The following is a 20880-nucleotide window of genomic DNA, read 5'->3' on the forward strand; positions in this document are numbered from 1 at the left end:
AAGTTAGACGTTGGTCATTGGGTATTCACCCGTAAAATAACAAATCTTCGTGAATTTCTTATTTCGTTGTTATTCAAAAACTAATAAACTAATACTTGAAATTTTCATAAAATTCTTATTTTATCATTTTCTATACCTACATAATAACATTTTCAAAAAATTTTGAGTTAATTATAGATATTGGATATTTGAAATTGTTTTTTAGTTTTTTATTTCATAAATGTCAATAACATTTTAGTTGGGTCGATATATGCTTGAAAATGTAATTAAATGTTCCTCATTCAGTAGTTTTAATATCAGTTAAGAGATATTAAAGATCCATAAGCATGATTTTTTTTTATAAGAATTTAAAGTTCAAATTTTGACAAAATTTAGCTGAATCTCGAATATGTTCAAATTATTTTGTATTTAAAAAGTTTAAAATATTAAATTTGTATAGCTAAGAAGTAAGAATTGATAATTTAAAATATGGATTCTTATAAATATTTTCTACCGTAAACGAAAAACCATTGCACACTAGTCGATATTTTTCCTCTACAAGGAAAATCTATGAATCATATAAATATGTTTTTGTTAATAAGAAACTATGACAACGAAAACCTTGCGAAAATCGGTCAGAAACATTTTTAACGTGTATCTAACCCAATAACATTTTTATGTTAAAAATCTTAAAAATATTTACTCATTTTTTTTTTAGACATTTGAGTTCAAATTTAGACGAGTAATTAGATATTTTAATAAAGAATAATGATTGTAGTTTTATTGTTGTAATTTAATAATATTATTCGTGGATATATGAATGTTTCAAAGTATATTATTATATTGTATACACACAATGACAATTTAAAATGTAATTTTTTGGCAAAAATGTATTTTACATACTGTAGTCCTCCTGCCTACTTGTAAAATAAATCAATTAAATCACAATTATATCATAAAATGTACCTACTTAGTAATATTATAGGCTGACACATACTGACACTACCAATTACTTAGCTAGGTAATCAGTTTAAATTTAAAAATATCTTTACTTTATGGGTACAAATATTATAAGAAATAATAAACTTTAATAGTTCAAATAAATAAGTCATAACAGATGAGTAAATTAAATATTTATATTTTAGTAAACTGTGTAAGCGTATTCATAATAATCAACACTAATAATATTGTTGATCATATTTATAATATTGGTAATGAATAAATATTTAATAATCACCCCTATTAGAAGAATTAATGTAGATACTATAAATGTATAATTACTTAACAGAATATGTAATAGAATAATTTTGTTCAGCAAAAATAAAAATCTATTATATTGTGGTCAAAGTATAGAGTAAGTGATAAAAAAATAAAATATATCCGGATAAAAGGATTTTTTTTTTTACTTGTTCCAAACAAGTTTTTCAATGAAAATGTAAACGATATTAATATTAAAAATTAATAATTATTCTACTAAATACGTGTAAACAGACATGCAGACTTATAATTTTATAATTTATATATTTATCCCAAAAACGATCAATGTTTTTAATAAAAACTTCCTCCTAGAAAAATAAAGAAGTTCAGAACTTTTACGCAATTTGTTTTTATTATTCAAGGTTTCTTAATTCATAATACATAACAACTTGTTTTATAAAAATGTTTCTGAGTATACATTATAGTACATAAGATACTCCAATAGTCCAATTGTTTGCATATAAAAAAAAAATGAAATAAGATACTCAGGTCTATTTACATTATATTTAGATTAAAAAAAATGTAACGTGTACACGGTTTGTTTGTTAAGAGTACCTATACACAATATACATGCACATTATCACATTTAAGTACTATGCAATATTGTACTTAGGGCAGTTTGGGCCAATTCGACATTATATAATATTATATTATATAACTATTCTATACCAATTTTTATGTTTTAGTTCAAACAGTATAATAATAATTATAATAGCTTTTAAATAAATTATTCATAAAGTAGAAGAAGGTTGATACTTGATTGAATACGGAGTGTAAGTAATTTTTCTTGAATTTCTCACATCAGAAATATAATATATTACTATAAAATATGTAACATATGAAAGTGCCAAATAATCTAAATTAAAAACATTTAAACTCGAATGAACGACTGTTATTTTTTTATACAGAAACACTAGATAAGCTTCATAAAATTGATAAATTACTCCTTTCTCAATTCCTTACATAAAGAACAACTTTTAATTTTAAAAAGATCCAATTGGAGCATTTTCCCCTTCAAACATTTTTTACACAAAAGATAAAAGTATAAGAGGTACTAGAACACTAACTACATAATAAATTATAACCTTCAAGATCCCACCTGCTAGTGAAATTAATAGGATTTTCCATATCGTTTGAAATTCATATTGAATTCGGAATAATAATTTCTAGTGAGATTATAATGTATATGTCATACACCAAAATTTGGAAGTATATAATTACTATTAAAACTTACTACACCCAGAATAAAACATGGCATGAAAACAAAAATATGTGTACTTACTAAAATAAATGTTAAACTATTTTATTTAGCTAGGTTTTTATCGATACGATTCACTTCAGTGAAACGTCAAGTCATGCAGAACCGTAGATGGAATATTAAAATAGAAAACCCAATAATAATTGCAAATTATAATTAAATTTTAAATAATTTATATTTATTATATTATATACGTATTTGGCATTTGTGATATACATAATTAGGTCAACCTGCTAGTTATATTTTATTTATTTACTTGTTGGTATATACAATATTTTATCTTAAATTTTAAAGCACAACATAGGTATTGGAAAAATCTCTAATGAGCCATCAGTAGTTGATACTGAATTGTTTTCTGATTGGCTCACTAACTGTTTGGCCATCCCTCCAAGCCGGTTACTGTGTTAATTGACCGGTTACAACGAATGCTCGTTATAACGTATAGGTTAATGCGATTTTGCCTATAACGAGTATAACGAGCTACCGGTTACAACGTAAAAACTAGCTGGCCCTTGAAACTTGTTATAAGCGACTTCTACTTTAATTAATAATTTCTACATTTGAACTGAAATATATTTAATAGTGTGAGCTTTACCAGTTTATCTCTTTTGTTTTTGTTATCCCGTAATATGTATACGTAAGTTAATTGTCGTGATATAATAATTTTATGTTAAAATCTCAATAAAGGAAAAAAATTGTAATGGTTGTAGGTACTAACGAGTAACATTTCAAAATTCATAAATGTCAGAATAATAATATAACATTAAGAACTATAAAATAGGAATATAATAGTAGTAATAATTTAATTGATAAAATAATAATTCATTTTAGAAAATAATTAAAGTAATAACGTATCTATTATTATCTTATTTTTAAAAAGATAAAATATTTAGTGACATTGAAGGTGAAAATACCGCGAAAGAACTAGTCTAATATTAGCATACACAGAAATACACATTTATTATGTTTTTGGCATGCGACGACAAAACAAATTAAATTGACAACCCGACAGTTTACATACTCTCAAATATTTACTCATCAGTATTCACTATATGGCAATACTAACAGTAGCACGAAATTTCGAAGGTCCAATACTTGTAGTTTTGAAGTTTGCATATCGAAAGCGCCCAATATGCACAAACATAATCATGTTATATAGGTAGGTATATTATATTAATGATAATGAAAATATTGAAGTATGCAACAACATTCAATTTCGTACTTTTTATAACTTTTGAAGTAAACGTTTTGGGGCGTCTATATTGTAAGTTCGATAATTATACAATTAAAAAAAATGTTAACTTTTATAGTTAATAGAAGGTACATAATATTGATTTGGTTAATGGGATCAATAAAAATACAACATTTATACCGAGTTGCATAAAAAATTAATTAATTTAATGATTCAATAAAATTTAATGGACCAATCATGGGCCACTAAATCATGTTTAAGTTTATTGTTAATTGTATCAAACACTAATACAATATGTTTAATGATTGTTCATACAACCCGGAATTAATGATTTTTAGATAAAATATCCATGGTGAAAACTGATTAGTATATATAATATGCATAATGTTAGCAACATTTATCTTATTATTACTGAAATTGTAGTCATCAATTAACAACCAACTTAAATATATATTTGTATCATATTAGTTAGGCACATAGTATTATTAGTTATTAGTTATTACGTATTATTATTGTTGATATTGAATTTAAGACATTGTTGTAAAACGATTTTGATGTTTTCAATTATGAAACACTATTCTTATGTATACAAGTAAGATCCATTTAAGTTTCTACACACATTATTTCTATAAATTTTAATTTTTTTAAAACACAATTTTTGAATATAGTTACAAATTATATTTTCTAAACATTTTTTATGTCATCATTTTTTTTACTTTATTGATAGACAATATACATTTATAATTTCATATTCCTAAGCAGAATAATTATTGGAATATCCCTATACATATAAATAAGTTCGAATAATAAGTTCGAATAATAAGTTCGAATGAGTAGACAGTATTTTAAGTATAATTATTTTATGTTTATATAAGCAGTAGGTAGTGGATCAATATTTTGCAGTGAACCTCTGTGCCACTCTATTCCGCTATTCCACTCATCTAAACCTTAAATACCTACCTATGTATAACTAATTAACCATACAGTATACACGATCGAAACTAATTTAAATATATCAAAATACTCCGAAAAATATTCTGTTTCAAAATATGAAAATAAAAATGTAGTTTGTCATTCCAAAAAAAAAAAAAACTTAAAAAAGGTGGGTAAGTGGATGTCGCTCTACTGTACAGTAGGTTACAAGTGGGTCACTGTAGTGGATGGTGTTAAATTTGAATTTAATGATATAATATCATTGTATAAGAAAAACGATTCTGAGCGAAAACGGTCAGTCAGTCTATGATATTACAAAGTATATTTTTGATGATATTATTGTGAATAAAGTAATTTATATAATATAACCTATTTACGAGGAGCCTTGTTTTCAATTTTCAATCCTTAGCTATAAAAGTTGAACATTTTATACATTTTTAACTACAAAATAATTATTAAATTATAAATTTGATAAATTTTGTCAAAATTTGAACTTTAAATGCTTATAAAAAAAAATTGTGCCTATGTATTTTTAATATTTTTCAACTGCTATTAGAACGATATATCAGGAGCCTTATATTACATTTTCACGCTTTTTTTACCAAACAAATACAATTTTATCGATATTTATAGAAAAAAAAACTAAAAAATTTGAAAACTGACAATGTCCGTAAACAGCTCAAAAAGAATCAAATTATTTTCAACATTTTATCGTGTATAGAAAATGCTAATATAAACATTCAGTGAAATTTCAAGTATCTACAGTCATACGTTTTTTAATTACAACAAAATAAGAAAATCGTTACATGAGAAATCGAGTGAATATATCAAATGTTGTAAAAACGTGGATTTCAAACGCTCATAAAAATTTAATTTAACTTTCTTGTAGCATTTCTTTTTTTTTTGATAAAGGTAGACAAACTTATGGATAATTTTGTATTACATTTTCAAATCTTAGATTTAAAAAAAAAAATTTTTATGAATTCTCAATTCAAAATTATTTGCTAATTTTCGTGATTTTTCCGTATTTTGTCAAGATTTGAACTTTAAATGCTTATAAATAAAAACTATAACTAAGGATTTTTAATTTTTTTCATCTGCCTTTGAAAAAATAACCTAGGAGCCTTCTATTAAATTTTCAAGCTTTTTTACCTAACACATACAATTTTATTGATATTTATAGAAAAAAAAACTAAAAAAAATGGAAACTGAAAATGTCCGTAAACAGCTCAAAATAAGTCAAATATTTGGAAAATATTATGGTGTATAGAAAATGCTAATATAAACATTCAGTTAAAATTTCATGTACCTACGGTCATTTGTTTTAGAGTTGCACCAAAAACCAAAATCGATTTTCTCGAAAACAGATTTAGCGTACAAATTCCCATTTTCCCTTAATTTTTCTTTTGTTTTTCACGTCGCGTTTGAAAACTACTGAGAAATTTTTACTTTTGACCCCCAAAGTACCAACTAGATTCACTTTCCTATCAGAAAAGTTACTGTTGAAGAAAATCCAAGCAAAAGATCCTAAAAGGTGATGACAGACACAAAAAAAAATCATTAGGAGTAGATACATTAAAGATTCTGTATCATTGACATAAACAAAATACTAATCAAGTAAATTATTTATACAATTTAGATTTAGATGGGCAATGCATTGGTTTTACAGTGATGTGTTTGTGTTTTATAGTATAAAAATACTTTAATCTTTAAATTTGAGGGTGTTTTTAGGTAGAATTTAACTATAGTTAGTATACTTCCCGGGATCAAAATTAGAAAATTACGCATATTTTACTTTAAAATCGGGACAAAACTAATAAGAAAGTTAGTATAGGTTACGCAACCTCAAATTTTTTTAAACAAAAACAAATAATTGTAGATACTTTAAATTTCCATTTAATATTTATAATAGCATTTTCTATATTTTTTTTACATTTAAGGGCTTTTTGAGCTATTTATAAACATTTGAAATTTTTTAATATTTAAATTGATTAACATAATTATGCTAGGTACATCAAACAGTTTGAAACTGTAATATACGGTCCTACATAAACTGAACTTAAATAGCAATTAAAAAATATTGAAAATGCATTGGCAGAATTCGTTCGCATACGCATATTAAGTTAAGTTTTTCGTTATTGGGTATTTAAACGATTTAAATTAGTTTATTATAATTCAAAAAGTATTATTTTTATGGTTCTGATACTTTTCCCCGCAACATATTATAATATCATTATTTACTAACCACAGTAAAATTTTCAAAATATTTAGTTTAATTTCAAGCCATTTATACCACGAACCTATTTACACCGTTCTACAATACATCAGTATTGACTTTTATAAGTTAACAATAGTAAGTTATAGGTATTATACAAAATAATATTATAATTATTATATCCACTCTGAATCGTTTTTCGTATAAAATTATTTATCATTGAATTCAAATTGAACACTTCCATTACAGTGATCAACTCGATGATGGTCACTCGATACCTAAAACTATACCATATAACGCGACTAATATTAATTGATTAAGTGTACCTATATAATATATATAATTTATATTTTATGATTTTTTTAAGTCATTATAAATAAAAATTACATACAATTGACATATTAAGCGAGTTTCACTTATACCACATAGAAAAAACATCAATTAACAATACTATATTCTGTACTAAATCAATAGAGAAAACCATAAATTGCATAAGTCCTAATTAAAAATAACTGCCAAAACCTCTCAAATTGTATGCTGAATAGGTATAAAAATATTTGAAACAAAATACCTAAAAAATATCCACCAACATATTATAATGAATTAAATCATTGTTAATTTTAACTAGGTACTCACTATAAAATATTAAATACCTAGTGAATATATTATCTAACTTCATTATAATTTACTAAAAAAATGTATTATTCTAAAAAAAATGTGGATTAATTGAATTTAATTCAGAAATGTACTGGACACTGATATGCATAAATTCTTTTTTTTATTAATAACTTCTATGGTTATATAAATTATGTAATTACAATTTATAATATACTTCCTTGAAGTATAAAACATATAATAATATGCTATACAAGTTTTTAATAATATACACTAACTTGGTATATTAATTATTAAACTATATACAACTTAAAAATCATATAAATAATAAACTTAAAATTAACAAAACTATACTTTATAGACCTTATGTCTAATTGGTAATAAATTATTAATACATATTAATACCGATAGTACCTATAGAACATAATAAATGATTAATTATATAATTATATAATTATATGCTTATACACTATGCGTATCGTGTATATGGTATAGAATATACCTATATGTAATGAAATTAAATATTATAGGAAATATTCATTTTAACTTAACAAAATCGAATAAACAAGTACCTATCCTAGAAATCGACCTTCAAATTCAATATTGTACAATACAATACGAATGTACTGAATACCTATTACGTTTGCGATATATATAATGGTAGTAAACTGTAAAACAATAAATGTTTTTTATTTGTGATACCTAGCTGTTTTAAAATTGTCCATAAATGATATTTTAGATCCTGAATAAAGTGAGAAATAAATTGGTTTTATAGTTTTTTTTATTGTTTATAATATAAACAGATATGGTGTTTAAAAAAAGGTATTTTTTTGTCTTGTTGATACTATCAATTATTTCACGAATCATAAAAAAATAACTACTGACAACAATTTAAAAACAATGTCCGTAAGCGCTGAAAATTTAAGAACAGTTTTTCATATGCAATGATTACTGATTTATCATTGCGTTTAATTTTTTTTTTATCTCAACACAACTACTATCCTACGGCGATGTGTAAGAAGCAAGACGAGTAATCTACGCCTGGATCTTGTTTGGTAATTGGATTATACATTTGCATAATATTTTCATTTTTTTTTTTGTTTGTATAAAACAAGCTTGTCCTTGAGATCAATCTCTAATATTTTTAGTACCTGCATATAATTATAATTATGTATTATGTCACGAGTACTAAAGTCATACTTCACTTTTTGTTGGACGTCATAATATGCTTCATAGAATATGAATTAATATACTACGAAAAGATCGCGTATAAATATATGTAGACATGCAGTTATACAATTTTCCTTTATCATTTATAGTACAATTCCTTTAATTACATTTATAAATATAAAATGTTGAGCTCTGTGTTTATTTATAATAAAACAACAAATAACTGCAGGTAAATAGGTAATATTTCTCAATACAATTTTTGTTTTATACACAACACATTTTATAAACATCTAAATACCGTATAGTTACATATAATATATGTTATATTGGTATGTTTAATTACCTAAAACTAAGTTAGTTATAAATTATAAAGAACAAAATATAATGTTTCAGCAGAACCATTATTTCCTTGTAAAAATTCTCTAAACAAACAATATTGTATATTGTATACAAAATCAATATTTATGGCATACAGTTTTCCTTAGGAACAAAAATTGTATTTCATATATGTGGTAGCGGTACCGTATATAACAATAATAACAAGATCTCAAGGTTCTGTCGTGAATGATTCTGTATGGCTTAAACTAGGAAAATATTTTTACAAATACATTTCGAGAAAAAAATACTACAAGATGCGCATAAAAAGAATTATTTCCATCAATTATTTATAATATGTGTTTTACCTCTTAAATCGATGAGAATACTCGAGCCAAAGTTAATACCAGAAACAACATACTGTGGAAATTTTTGAATTCTAAATGGGGAGCTGATGCAAATACCTTGAAAACCTCAGCAATAGTGATAAGCTTATCAGCCGCTGAATACGCATGTCCAGTCTGGGGTGCGTTCGAAAACTCAACTCTAGTTAACTCTATAAAAAAAATAGTTACCCAACTTCGTTCGGGAACGCAGAGTTAACTCCGTACTACCGTTCGGTAACGCCGAGTTGTTATACTCCGGGTTAACTCTTTGACCCGAGGGTAGGTTGTTTTAACTCCACTAATAATAATGCCTATCTACGAAGATAACAAAATCAACTCTACTCTAACTCTAACCTACTCTAACTAAACGTACTCTACTCTAACTATTCATATTCGAACGCACCCCTGGTAGGCATCAGCAGCACATCCGAAAAATATTGATGTAGCGCTCAACGATTTTTGTAGAACCACAACAGGTTGCCTCAAATCAACAGAGGTATATAAACTTTATACCTAAAATGGAATAACAACTCCGGACACACGTAGGTCTACGAAAACCAAAAATGAAAGATACAAATGCAGGATGCAATACATCCACTTTACGGGTACACTGCTGAATCTATGCGTCTCAAATCGAGATGAAGTTTTATGCACAGTACAAGAGAGACAACACAAAAACAACACAAAAAAAAACAGAATAATATAATATGGAAGGAAATTAATGTATCAAGATTTTATGATTAATTAACCGATATAAACAATAGAAAGCCTATCGCCAGGACAAAACATAAAATATGAGGCATAGAAAACACTTAATCGACTATGAGCAGGGGTAGTTAGAACTAAGAAAAACTTAGGAACTTAGTGAAATGGAGAAAAATAAGATAAAAACATACGCCAATGTTGAAGCGTCCAGGTGGAAAAAACATTTATTGGATATCCCTATGATGGGGACTCAATAAGAATGGACCACGGTCCGCGATTCATTTTGTTCACCCACCCAAATACCTAGCATATGCTATGTATGCTCGTGTGCAAGAAAAATATATAACAAAAGTATTTTGTACATATTTTAACGAATATTTTGTATAAGTTATATAAAAAAAATGAGCATTGCAAGCAAATATGTATTTTCATCCTTTCAAGTTAACTATTTTAGAGAAAAATATATAATATTTATTTCAGTATAGGTACTATATGTATGATATTATGTACAATTTTAATTTATAATTTGTACCTACATCAAATATATTTTAACAGTAACACGCACTTAGTCGTTTATACTAAACATATTCGCTAATTATTCTACCACTTACGTTCTGACTCATAAACATATTTTCGATGTAAAATTCCTTTTGTTGCCTAATAGTTGCGTGATACCCAATTAGAATTAATTTAGAGCTTCGCTGTTAAATTAAAGGAATAAAACTATAATTGTTTCAATAATTAAACTAAGTTTTAATTTGTCTACTTAAGAAAATATTAGCTTATACGTATTATAGTTTAAGGTTATAATATAACTCTTCAGAAAATAAGTTTTCTTAACTATTACTATTTTTTGAAGAAATTTATGGATATCAATAATATTATTATGTTTCTATTTTATTGAATCACATAAAATTATATCATGTAACAATTAATGATGAAAATTGCATAATCAATTAAACTGATTAGTCAACAAACTATTATAACACAACCGATGTCTATTTAGTATTTATTAAAATACCCTTTCATTCAATTCGATTCGAGACATAGCCAATATTCTATTTTTTATCATTAATTTGCAATCTTTAAGTCAATCAGCTAAAAGCAATAAGCTAGTGTTAAATATTATTTTATTTTTGAAGCAAATATTATATCTCTGTATATTTTTTTTTTTTATTGATCTAAAACAACACTTTGGTGACAACGGCCATTAGCTGTTGCTGTTATAATAATTACAATTATTTTTTTAATGTATATTCTTAATTATAATATTTTAATTCTCTGTATATTTTTTTCTCTTAGGTATATAACATATATTGATTTGTATTAGGTATATATAAATTATAAGTATATGTGGCGTCCAAAATGTTTTTTTAAATTGTGTTTTATATTATTATTACATATACTTAATATAAATAGGTACCTATGTATGTATATATATGTATTATTATTACTTAGAAAAAGCCACGGAAACTAAGGCCATTGACTACTAAAAATTATACAAATTATATTACATTATAAAGACGTCCCCTGCCACGTTGTCGTAAAATAATAATACTAATAATTTTCGAGTTTATCATATATAAATACGCATATACGATAACCTTTTTTTAATTCATACAAGATAAATACATAGTTTTAACACTCACAGCAATATTCGCGTAATCCATTGATGCACTGGGTTGGGTCCTGTGTCTCTTTTCGTTTGCGCTCATGTTGGGAAATAATATTTAGGTATCCTTTATGAATCTTATAATTGGTGCACAATATTACCAAACGAAAAACAAAATTGAAATCGTATACGTTGAGAATTTTTTTTTCTTGGAGCTCGTCCTATCCTTACTGGCCGATAGGTCGAACTCATTGATCGCTGTACCGGCGTCCCTTCCGGTGGTCCAGATACTACAGGTGCCGTTCTGGTGTAATGAAGTACCTCACTATAAAATAAATACACAACATGAATTATAATTAAATGTTATCGTTTACAATTTTATTTTAAGACATTTTAATAAGAGAAATCGTAATATGTGAAACATACAGTGATATATTATACATTATAATTATTGACATAAGATTTATTACTACGAACCACTTTTGTACTAGGTATGTTATAATACAAATAATTGCAGTTTTTTTTACACAGTAACGTGTTGATCAATGTGCATTACTCATTACTTTGCAAAACGTCAGTGTTATTATAATACTGCATTGAAGAGACTTATTATAGTCACACAAACATATTATGTTACAACTTACCACATTATATATTTTGAAAATATTTACTTCTTATTTCTAAAAATGTTTAAACGTAGTACAATTTCAGCATTTTAAGAACCTTAACATACATTTTTTATTTATAAACGCTAAGAGATCATTTAATATTAGATACAATCATTCTCTGTATGTAATAGTCACCTATTGTGGAAGTACAAATAATAAGCCCTTAAAAAATTTTCTCAACATTTTAGTATAATTAAAATTAAAATTGTATTATAGCTTATATTATAGCCTGTATTAAGTCAAATTTAATTAAGGGTAATAAATTTAATTAATTTTCTAAACACTATTTAAAAAATTTTATTTTATTAACCATTCTCTTTTTATGTGATTTCAAATTCTAAGCGGAGCGATGAATGTATTGATTTTACAATGATGTGTATTATTTTTTGTATGTATAATTGATATGTTAAAAGAAAATTAGACATTTAAGAAATTATGACAATTGCTAATAACGGAAGGAAATTATATCATTGCTTAGTACATTTTATCGTTTCCTAACGATATTAGGCAATGATGCCATATTATTGCTAAACATATCACCATACCATTTTTTTCTTAGATATTTTAATTCAATTATTCTAATTTAAATATTACTTTCATCTTACATAATTATTAATAACCCTATTACCTTAATAAATAATCAATCAACATTCAATACAAAATCAAGACATTTTTTATCAATTTGTTTATAATATAATACATTTTTTAAATATTTTAATTTATACGTTGAGCACTTTTTTTACATTTTTTTGTAACCACGAGTGACGGAGAGTGAAAATAATCATTTTATGATAAAATACTTAACCATAAAACCCATAAACACAACGATTAACGAATATTCACATATAGTACACGACTGGCTTTAGATAGAATAGTAGATATGAGTTTAATCGAAGTAATTCTATCTAAAATCAGTTGACAACTATATTTATGTTTTTAAATAAATAACTGTTTTATAAATGCAGGATTATAATATTTTATTAAACATTACATTTTAATATTTTTAAAGCTAAATATACATAGTCGATAAGGGATTTTTTTTATATTTTCAAAACTAATAAGAGTAAGAAAGTGATAATATTGCCTTATAAACCACGGAAAATATGAAAATTCTTAGGCAATGATTTCTTTTCGTTCCGTGATTAGCAATTATTGTCATAATTTTCATAATTCCCTAAACATTTTCATCTGCCTAACTTAGTTACACTAAGTTGAACTAAAGATTTGATTTTCAACGTAATGACCATCCTCGATCAAGCATCTAAATTCTATAAACGATTCTATAATAAACTACTCAATCATTCAAATTTTCTCATATCCAATTTATTCTCCCTAGACCTTCCCGATATAACCCTTCGACTAAAAAGAATATGGTCCAGGAACCTTTTAACCTAATTAGTAGTAACCCACACTTAATTTATGTAAAAGAAAACTAAAATGTTTCAATTGCCTTTTACCAGTGGTATATTTAGGAAGGGTCTCATAGGGGCAATTTTTCGGGCGCTAAATTCTCAGTCACATCATAAAGAGGGGCCGGTGCTTGGGGTTCAAAATACCTAACACCAATGATGAATTTTTATTTTAACCATACACTGTGTAAAATAAAATAAAATATATAAAATAATAGTAGCAAAAGTAAAATTATGCCTGCATAATATACCTACTAGTTGTATTTCAAAGATATAACTACAAAAAAGGTCCATTTCGAATTTCCCGGGGTTTTGTACGTTACATACTTATATCCGAGTTCTTTTTATATCTGAGTTGAATATTAATATTTACCATTTTAAAATGTGTCTATCATTTATTCATGCTATTAATATTATAATATTATCGTTCCCTTTTAATATTAACGACAGTCGACTACCATAATAGATTTCTAACATATTTTTAGGTATATTTTAACATTAATGTTTTATTGTTCATCATTTTAGACATGGCTATCATATAATATTATCGATGACTGTTTAATAATGACAGTTACAAAATAATTTAATACAAAATACTCGAATTTCTGAAAAAAATAATAATAAAGTGTTTAACAGTGCCAGCCATAACGTTGATTTGAAAAAAAAAATATGACATAAATTTAAAATAAAAACGACAAAACTACATTTTTAACCTACTATTCCTATACTAGTCTAACAGTCAACTGTGTAAAAATTTGAAAGAAAATTAAGTTCCGAAATGTATAATGTTTATTTTTATATTTTATATTTTTAATTAGTATGTATCCAAAAAACCTGGAGTACAGAAAAAAAAAGCAAGAAACTCCCTCCGAAACTCAATAATTAATCGATTGACACAACTCTAATTGAAAACGGTACAGCAGTTTTTGAGTCTATAGAGGACCAACAAAGAAATATTTACTTTTTTATACATATAGATTATAGATTAAACATATTATATTGTACCTAAGTTACAATTTGTGACCCCTCAGCTTCACAAAAATATTTCCTAGTTGGGTATATTGTGTATGGTTTTCATAACTATATAATATATTAGTACCTAAATGTTATTATCTATGTTATGACTTATAATTTATAGGTGTCTATTTGTTTGTGGAAAATGTCCATAGACAGCCAATATACCACAAAAGTAAAAAATAAAGTATAACATAAATTGGATATGTTTTAGAGTGGATACAACTTTTTTTTTTCCAACTGATTTTGCGTAACGATTTACTTATCACCATAGAAACTCAAATCAACAATAAAAATAAAATATATATGATTCCTCAATTTTCCTTGCAGAGGAAAAATGTCTAATAGCGTGCTAAATTTTTTTATTCTTCAGTTGTACTTTACAAGTTGACTACCTACTAATATAATATATAAATATATTATTTTTTTTTTTTTAAATAATGAAAATCTTTTTTACGCAGAACGTCGTCATCGCAGCGGCACGGATGAGGGCGTGAGATTGTTCAATTTACAGCGTTATGGCCACTGACGTACGAAACGGAGAGGGGCTGGCTAACAGGCTGACCCCCCCCCCCCCCATTAACCACATTATTATTTTTTAAATATTTATCAAGTTTCAACTGTATAGTCAACTGGTAAACAAGAACGTAAATTATTCATATACATATAAACAGATTAACTAAGCCTAAATATATGAAAAAAAAAATTAGATAGTTGGAACGCCTCTGCTGTACATTAGATGTCGAGTCACTGTAATGGATGTGTTAAATTTGAATTCAATGATCTTATAGCTAGCTATAATAAAAGCTTATGAGAAACCTTGCATAAAGTTATTAAGCTTTTTGACCAAAAAAAACATTTTTTAAAAAAACTTTAATTATTCAAAAACAATCTATAATCGAAAACGGTCAAACCAAGGTTACCAAACATTTTTTTAAATAATAATATTGAAATTTTAGTTAATTTTTTTACAATTATAAAAGTACTAACAATTTTTAATTTCGACTTTCTAAAAGTAGCAACTAGTTCCAACAAATTTCTACCAAATATCTCCATTGAAGTTGGTGATTGGAGTATTTTTTCTACTAGAAAAGTTGAGAAGTTGAAGTTGTATACCTACAATCTCTTTCAAATACCTCACCTAAACGTCTGAAATTATTAGACTAGACAAAATACAAATAAAATTGTAATTATTAATTTTCAAGCCCCCCCCCCCCCATTAAAAAATCCCACGCATGCCATTGGTTATATCCCTATAATTTCCGCTGCAAACGTTGGTATATCACATATTCATTGAAATAAATAATATTACTCTAGATAGAAACGATTTTGCGAGAAATCCAATGCATTATAAGTCCGGAATGTAGAGCAATATATATTTATAAATATAACGTCATATGAATTGTATAACAGGAAATAATCGAACAATCTCTGCAGTATTTGTTACACGTAAATATAATTAAGTTACACTCAACACCGATATTATGAACAATGACATCTAACACATTGAAATATCTTTAAGATTAAATTCTCAAGAGCTCAAGGAGCTGTTAATTTCTTTTATTAGAACTTAAAAAGTGTAGGTACTTATAGACGGTTAATAACGAAGCAAAATAATTAATTTGTTAATTTTTAATTTATAGGTTTTTTCCTTAAAAGGGTGTCAATGCACTGTTTGTTTTTTCTCTCTGGCCAAAGCGCATCATAGATGAAACGCATTTACGCAGAATCAATTTTTTTAATGTTTTGAGTAATCTTTGAATAAAATCACTCATTACAAAAATAACAAGTAGTAACTAATATTTTTGATGGCTTATCGGTTTGTCTAAATATTGTTCCAAATTTAAACATCATTTAAATGTACAAAAAAAATAATATTTAGAAAGTCAAATAATAATAAAATATAAAACCGATATATCAAACCCTCAAAAATATAATCCTCTATAATTTATGTATCTATTATTGTCATTATTTTAAAAATAATTGTGCTTCAAAACTGTCTTATAGCACCTTTCATGACTGACAACCTAGTCAAGATAATAGATAATTTTAAGATGTTATTTCTCAATAGTTTCTATATGCGTATAAAGAAAAACTATCGTCAGACATAAAAAATGTATAAAGAATGCGGTTTTAATAGAGCGCCACTAGGGGTTAGTTCCCAACACTTAAGATTTGTATGTTTTTTGGCTTTTTTATTTTGATAAAAACATTTTAAACTTACAAGTAAAATATTGTCTACAATAATTATAATTTATGACAAAATAAATATATATTATATATAATTTTAGAAAGCATTATAATATTAAATATAATCGTTCAAATTTGAATTTTTATAATTAAGGACTATTATAATTTGTTTGGTAGAATTAAAAAAAATAACTGAAATGTACCGTTTGCTTTATATATTTATTTATTTAGTTGTCATTAAAACTACGCGAAAAATAAAAATAATAATTTTCTGAGTTAATAGATTAATTCTATTTAAAGTCGATACTAACCGTCATATGAAACTTTTTATGCACTACCATTCAACCCAAATACGTAATACAGATAAAACAACAAATAATTTAAAATCCAATAGCATCTTCATATTCGTATATCAATCAAAATAAAAACTTAACGATTTTAGTTTCTAAAAAATTAACTTAGCACCTCAGGAATATAGATATTGACTATACATTAATACGTTCTGTAATACCTATTATGAATGTATATCGTACTTGCACAGTTGTAACCACGGACTAAGATATAATGGACTGGAAACGACATGGTGGGCGGGTGACGGGGGACAGCCCCCAAAAGGTTCCTCTGTTATCATCAACACTTATAATTAAATGTTTTCAGCGCTACCAGTGGTTTTATTTAGCGTCACATTTTGTATCTCAGTCCGTGTTTTATACAGATGGCGCTGTAAACTCTCAATTATGATTGCGATCCCCGCATTTGTCTCTTGTACATACTTTCGATGCCACTGATGAGCTGCTCGTTCCCAGTCCATTATATTTTAGTCCGTGGTTGTAACTCATGTCATATAGAAGAAGATCTCTAAAAGTTTCGTGGAAAAACTTTTTAAATAAGAAAATTTAACTAGTTTATCTAAAGAGATTTTGGTAATAGATTCCCATTTCCCATGCGTAGGATAAAACTGTCAAAAACTTTTAAAAAATGTTATTTATTTATTGTATAACTAAATAACCGTTTAAATATTATATGCACGCGTTTTAACAATATCACTAACAGTTGTATAGGTTGTTATTTTATTGAAATTCAAAAAATAATAATAGAGAGGCACGCAACATTCTTGCCAATTATTTGATTTAAGGGCGCGGAGCCGGTGCGGTTCTTAGTACAAAAACCTGTCGTACAGGAAAAACTCTCACGCCCAGTAGAACAATTGGATTTCTTTAATTTTTTTTTATTTAAAATAATAAAACATTTTGCAAGTTGGATCAAAGCCCTATTTTTAAAATTAAAATTATAGAAGCTAAAATATGCATTTGAACAATGCACAATATTTGTTCTTTTTCAAACGTATTTTTCTACCACTATTTAAAGTAAAACGAAAATTCGGCCTACTATCCAACCTGAAAAGTTCTCTTCTTTTAAATAAAATTAAAATTAATGAAATACGACTGTTCTATAGGGCGTGAGAGTTTTTCCTGTGAAGTCATTTTAGTCGATATTATACACCGTATCAACCACCCTCCCCTCCCCTCCTAAATAGGTATCGAGCTATAGATTAGTGGAAAAGTATTATAATTAATGTAGTAACTATAAAACACGAGCTAAAACATAAAATATAATTTTCAAATTTTATAGAATTTCGGAAAATTGGAAAAACCGGCACTGACAGTCATCAAAACCAATTTTATACATGATATTATATTTATCAAAATACTTTTGAAGTTTTGGCTATAAAAATAAATTTAACATTTTTACTAATATTATTGATTTTTTAATATTTATATAATTCACTTTAATTTGCTTTAGAACTGTAAATGTAATTAAATTAATACAAATTGTAATAATGTTTAATATTTATGCATGAAATATAGTAGAACATTTATTGTAAAACAATCTACAGATTGATAAAAAAAAAGGCTTAACAATGAATCAATTCAAGGAATATTATCAAAATTCGTACAACAAATCCCATTTCGTAGGAATAATATAGGTACGTATAAAACACCGTAAACACAGTAAACGCGTCGCAGGTAGAACGTAATTATTAGAATGCGGCAAATTGAAGACGATAAAAAGGATTTCTTTTACTGTGCGCATACCTTTTAACGTGTTTCTATAGATGTACAACACAGTGATGTAATTGCGAGAGGGCAAAGATATCATTTCGCCCTCTCAGATATACCAACATTTTTATTAATAAGCTCGAATTATGTGCTTAATATTATATTATACTTAGACAACTACTTATATTACTATACCTTCAATTTGTTTCTAAACCATAAAATAAGTCTTAAGACTTTTGTAAGAACAAAGAGTTAGGTATTAATAGAATAAAAATATATTTAAACATATTAAACTGGAGAGGAGGGCCAGGGTTTTGATTTTGATTAATGAATTATTTTGCTCACTTAATTTTTTTCTTGGTTACGCCATTGAGTTCTATGTACATATTCGACTTATAGGTAAGTAGGTATACTCAAAATATACGTACGAAATTAAAACAATAACTACTAACATGCTTACCACAATCTTGTGTAACAATATGATTTAAAAACACTTTTACTTTCGGTGTCATATTATTATGTTCTATTGATTATAACAAAATATTGTGTCATGTGCGATGCGATGCATATTATATAAACGTGTTCGTAAAATCTGGTTTAATAGTGACACATAGCGCACATTATAGATGATGAATTATATAAATAAATATTTAAACAAATAGATAGTTGATGTTTGACGAAAGTTCATATCATTACACTGAAAAAATTCGATTTTTTTTGGTTTAGGAACCGAATAGATTTTATTCAAGAGTGCAAAAATCTATTTTCTTTAAATAGAATGAACGTCGATAAGGGGTCATGGGGAGCCTAATCCTTCTTTCAGAACAACCACCCGAACATTTCTTCTCGCAAATTATTATATTATAGAATGTAATTGTAAAACGATAAAAAATAATGTGATATGTTTTCGTGCAGAATAATCGACATGATACAGATATGTGTAGGTACTTAGTTATGTGATTTGGCCGCTATGACATCTGGTTAGGAGACGGGGAATGGAAACAAGGTGATAAAAAAAAGCAATCATACACGAACGGGACTGCTTAAAGATATTGATATTTTATTATATTTTGTTAGGTATTGTGTCGGTTACGTACCCCAAAACGAAATTTGTTGGCTCCGATGATGGTAAGTAGATAGATACGTAGATAGTTACCTACTAGATATAGGTGAGTAGTTAATAAAATAAAATACAAAATATGTAAATAATTAAAATAAATACGTTGACACTATAATATTATACAGATAACACTTTTATGAAAAAAAATACAATCGAATCGATAAGACGATGATAATTTTATTAACAAAATGGAAGGACACGTACGGCCGGGTTCCAATAATGGACCGCAGAAAAAAAACGTGAGAATAAGCGGTATAAAGAGTGAGTGGAGAGAGTGTGTATGAGAGTGAGAGAGTGAGTGTCAGGAAGAGAGTTATTCGCCGTCGTGGTAAATACGAAAACGCGTGCCGTGTGTTGCGCGTGGACTGCGGAGAACGAAACGCGTACAACCATCCGACGCCGACTGACTGACGAGTGACGACCGGTCCGCTACGACGGTGGTGGCAACGATGACGGTCGTTGTCGTCGGGTCGCGTTCCATTCTGTTGTCGGCGGCGACGGCTGTACGTTGTACTGTTCTACTAATACTTCGTCAAAATTCGAATAAAGACGGCGCGCATAGTACGCCCCAAACAACGGAGGTATGGAAATAAAAATATAAACAAAATCGCAACAATAACAATGTCGAACGAAACGAAATAACTTCTGCGGACATGTATAGTGTGCTGTTCACGTAGTTGCGCCGTGCGAGGAGATAATAATATCATAGGGCGTAACAGATTATATAAATATAATATAATATTTCATACAGGTACTTAATCTGTGATATTACGTTATTATAA

At 26.8% G+C, this 20880-nt stretch overlaps 1 protein-coding gene across 3 annotated transcripts in view; it reads right to left on the bottom strand.

Annotated features, from left to right (window-relative positions):
- The window catches only part of LOC132948434 (anion exchange protein 3-like), a 59769-nt gene that overhangs the window by 38662 nt on the left and 227 nt on the right, over positions 1-20880 (bottom strand). Inside the window, exons 1-2 of one of the 3 annotated variants that reach the window (XM_061018883.1) lie at positions 20076-20833; positions 11675-11962 (exon numbers count right to left, since the gene is read on the bottom strand). In XM_061018883.1, the coding sequence (XP_060874866.1) occupies positions 11675-11740 (66 nt within the window). In that variant the 5' untranslated portion in view covers positions 11741-11962; positions 20076-20833. Of the gene's footprint in view, positions 1-11674; positions 11963-20075; positions 20834-20880 lie in introns of those variants that run through there. The other 2 variants (XM_061018885.1, XM_061018884.1) reach the window with 2 other exon arrangements.

The sequence above is a fragment of the Metopolophium dirhodum genome, chromosome 7 (assembly GCF_019925205.1).
Source record: "Metopolophium dirhodum isolate CAU chromosome 7, ASM1992520v1, whole genome shotgun sequence".
Taxonomy (NCBI): Eukaryota; Metazoa; Arthropoda; class Insecta; order Hemiptera; family Aphididae; genus Metopolophium; species Metopolophium dirhodum.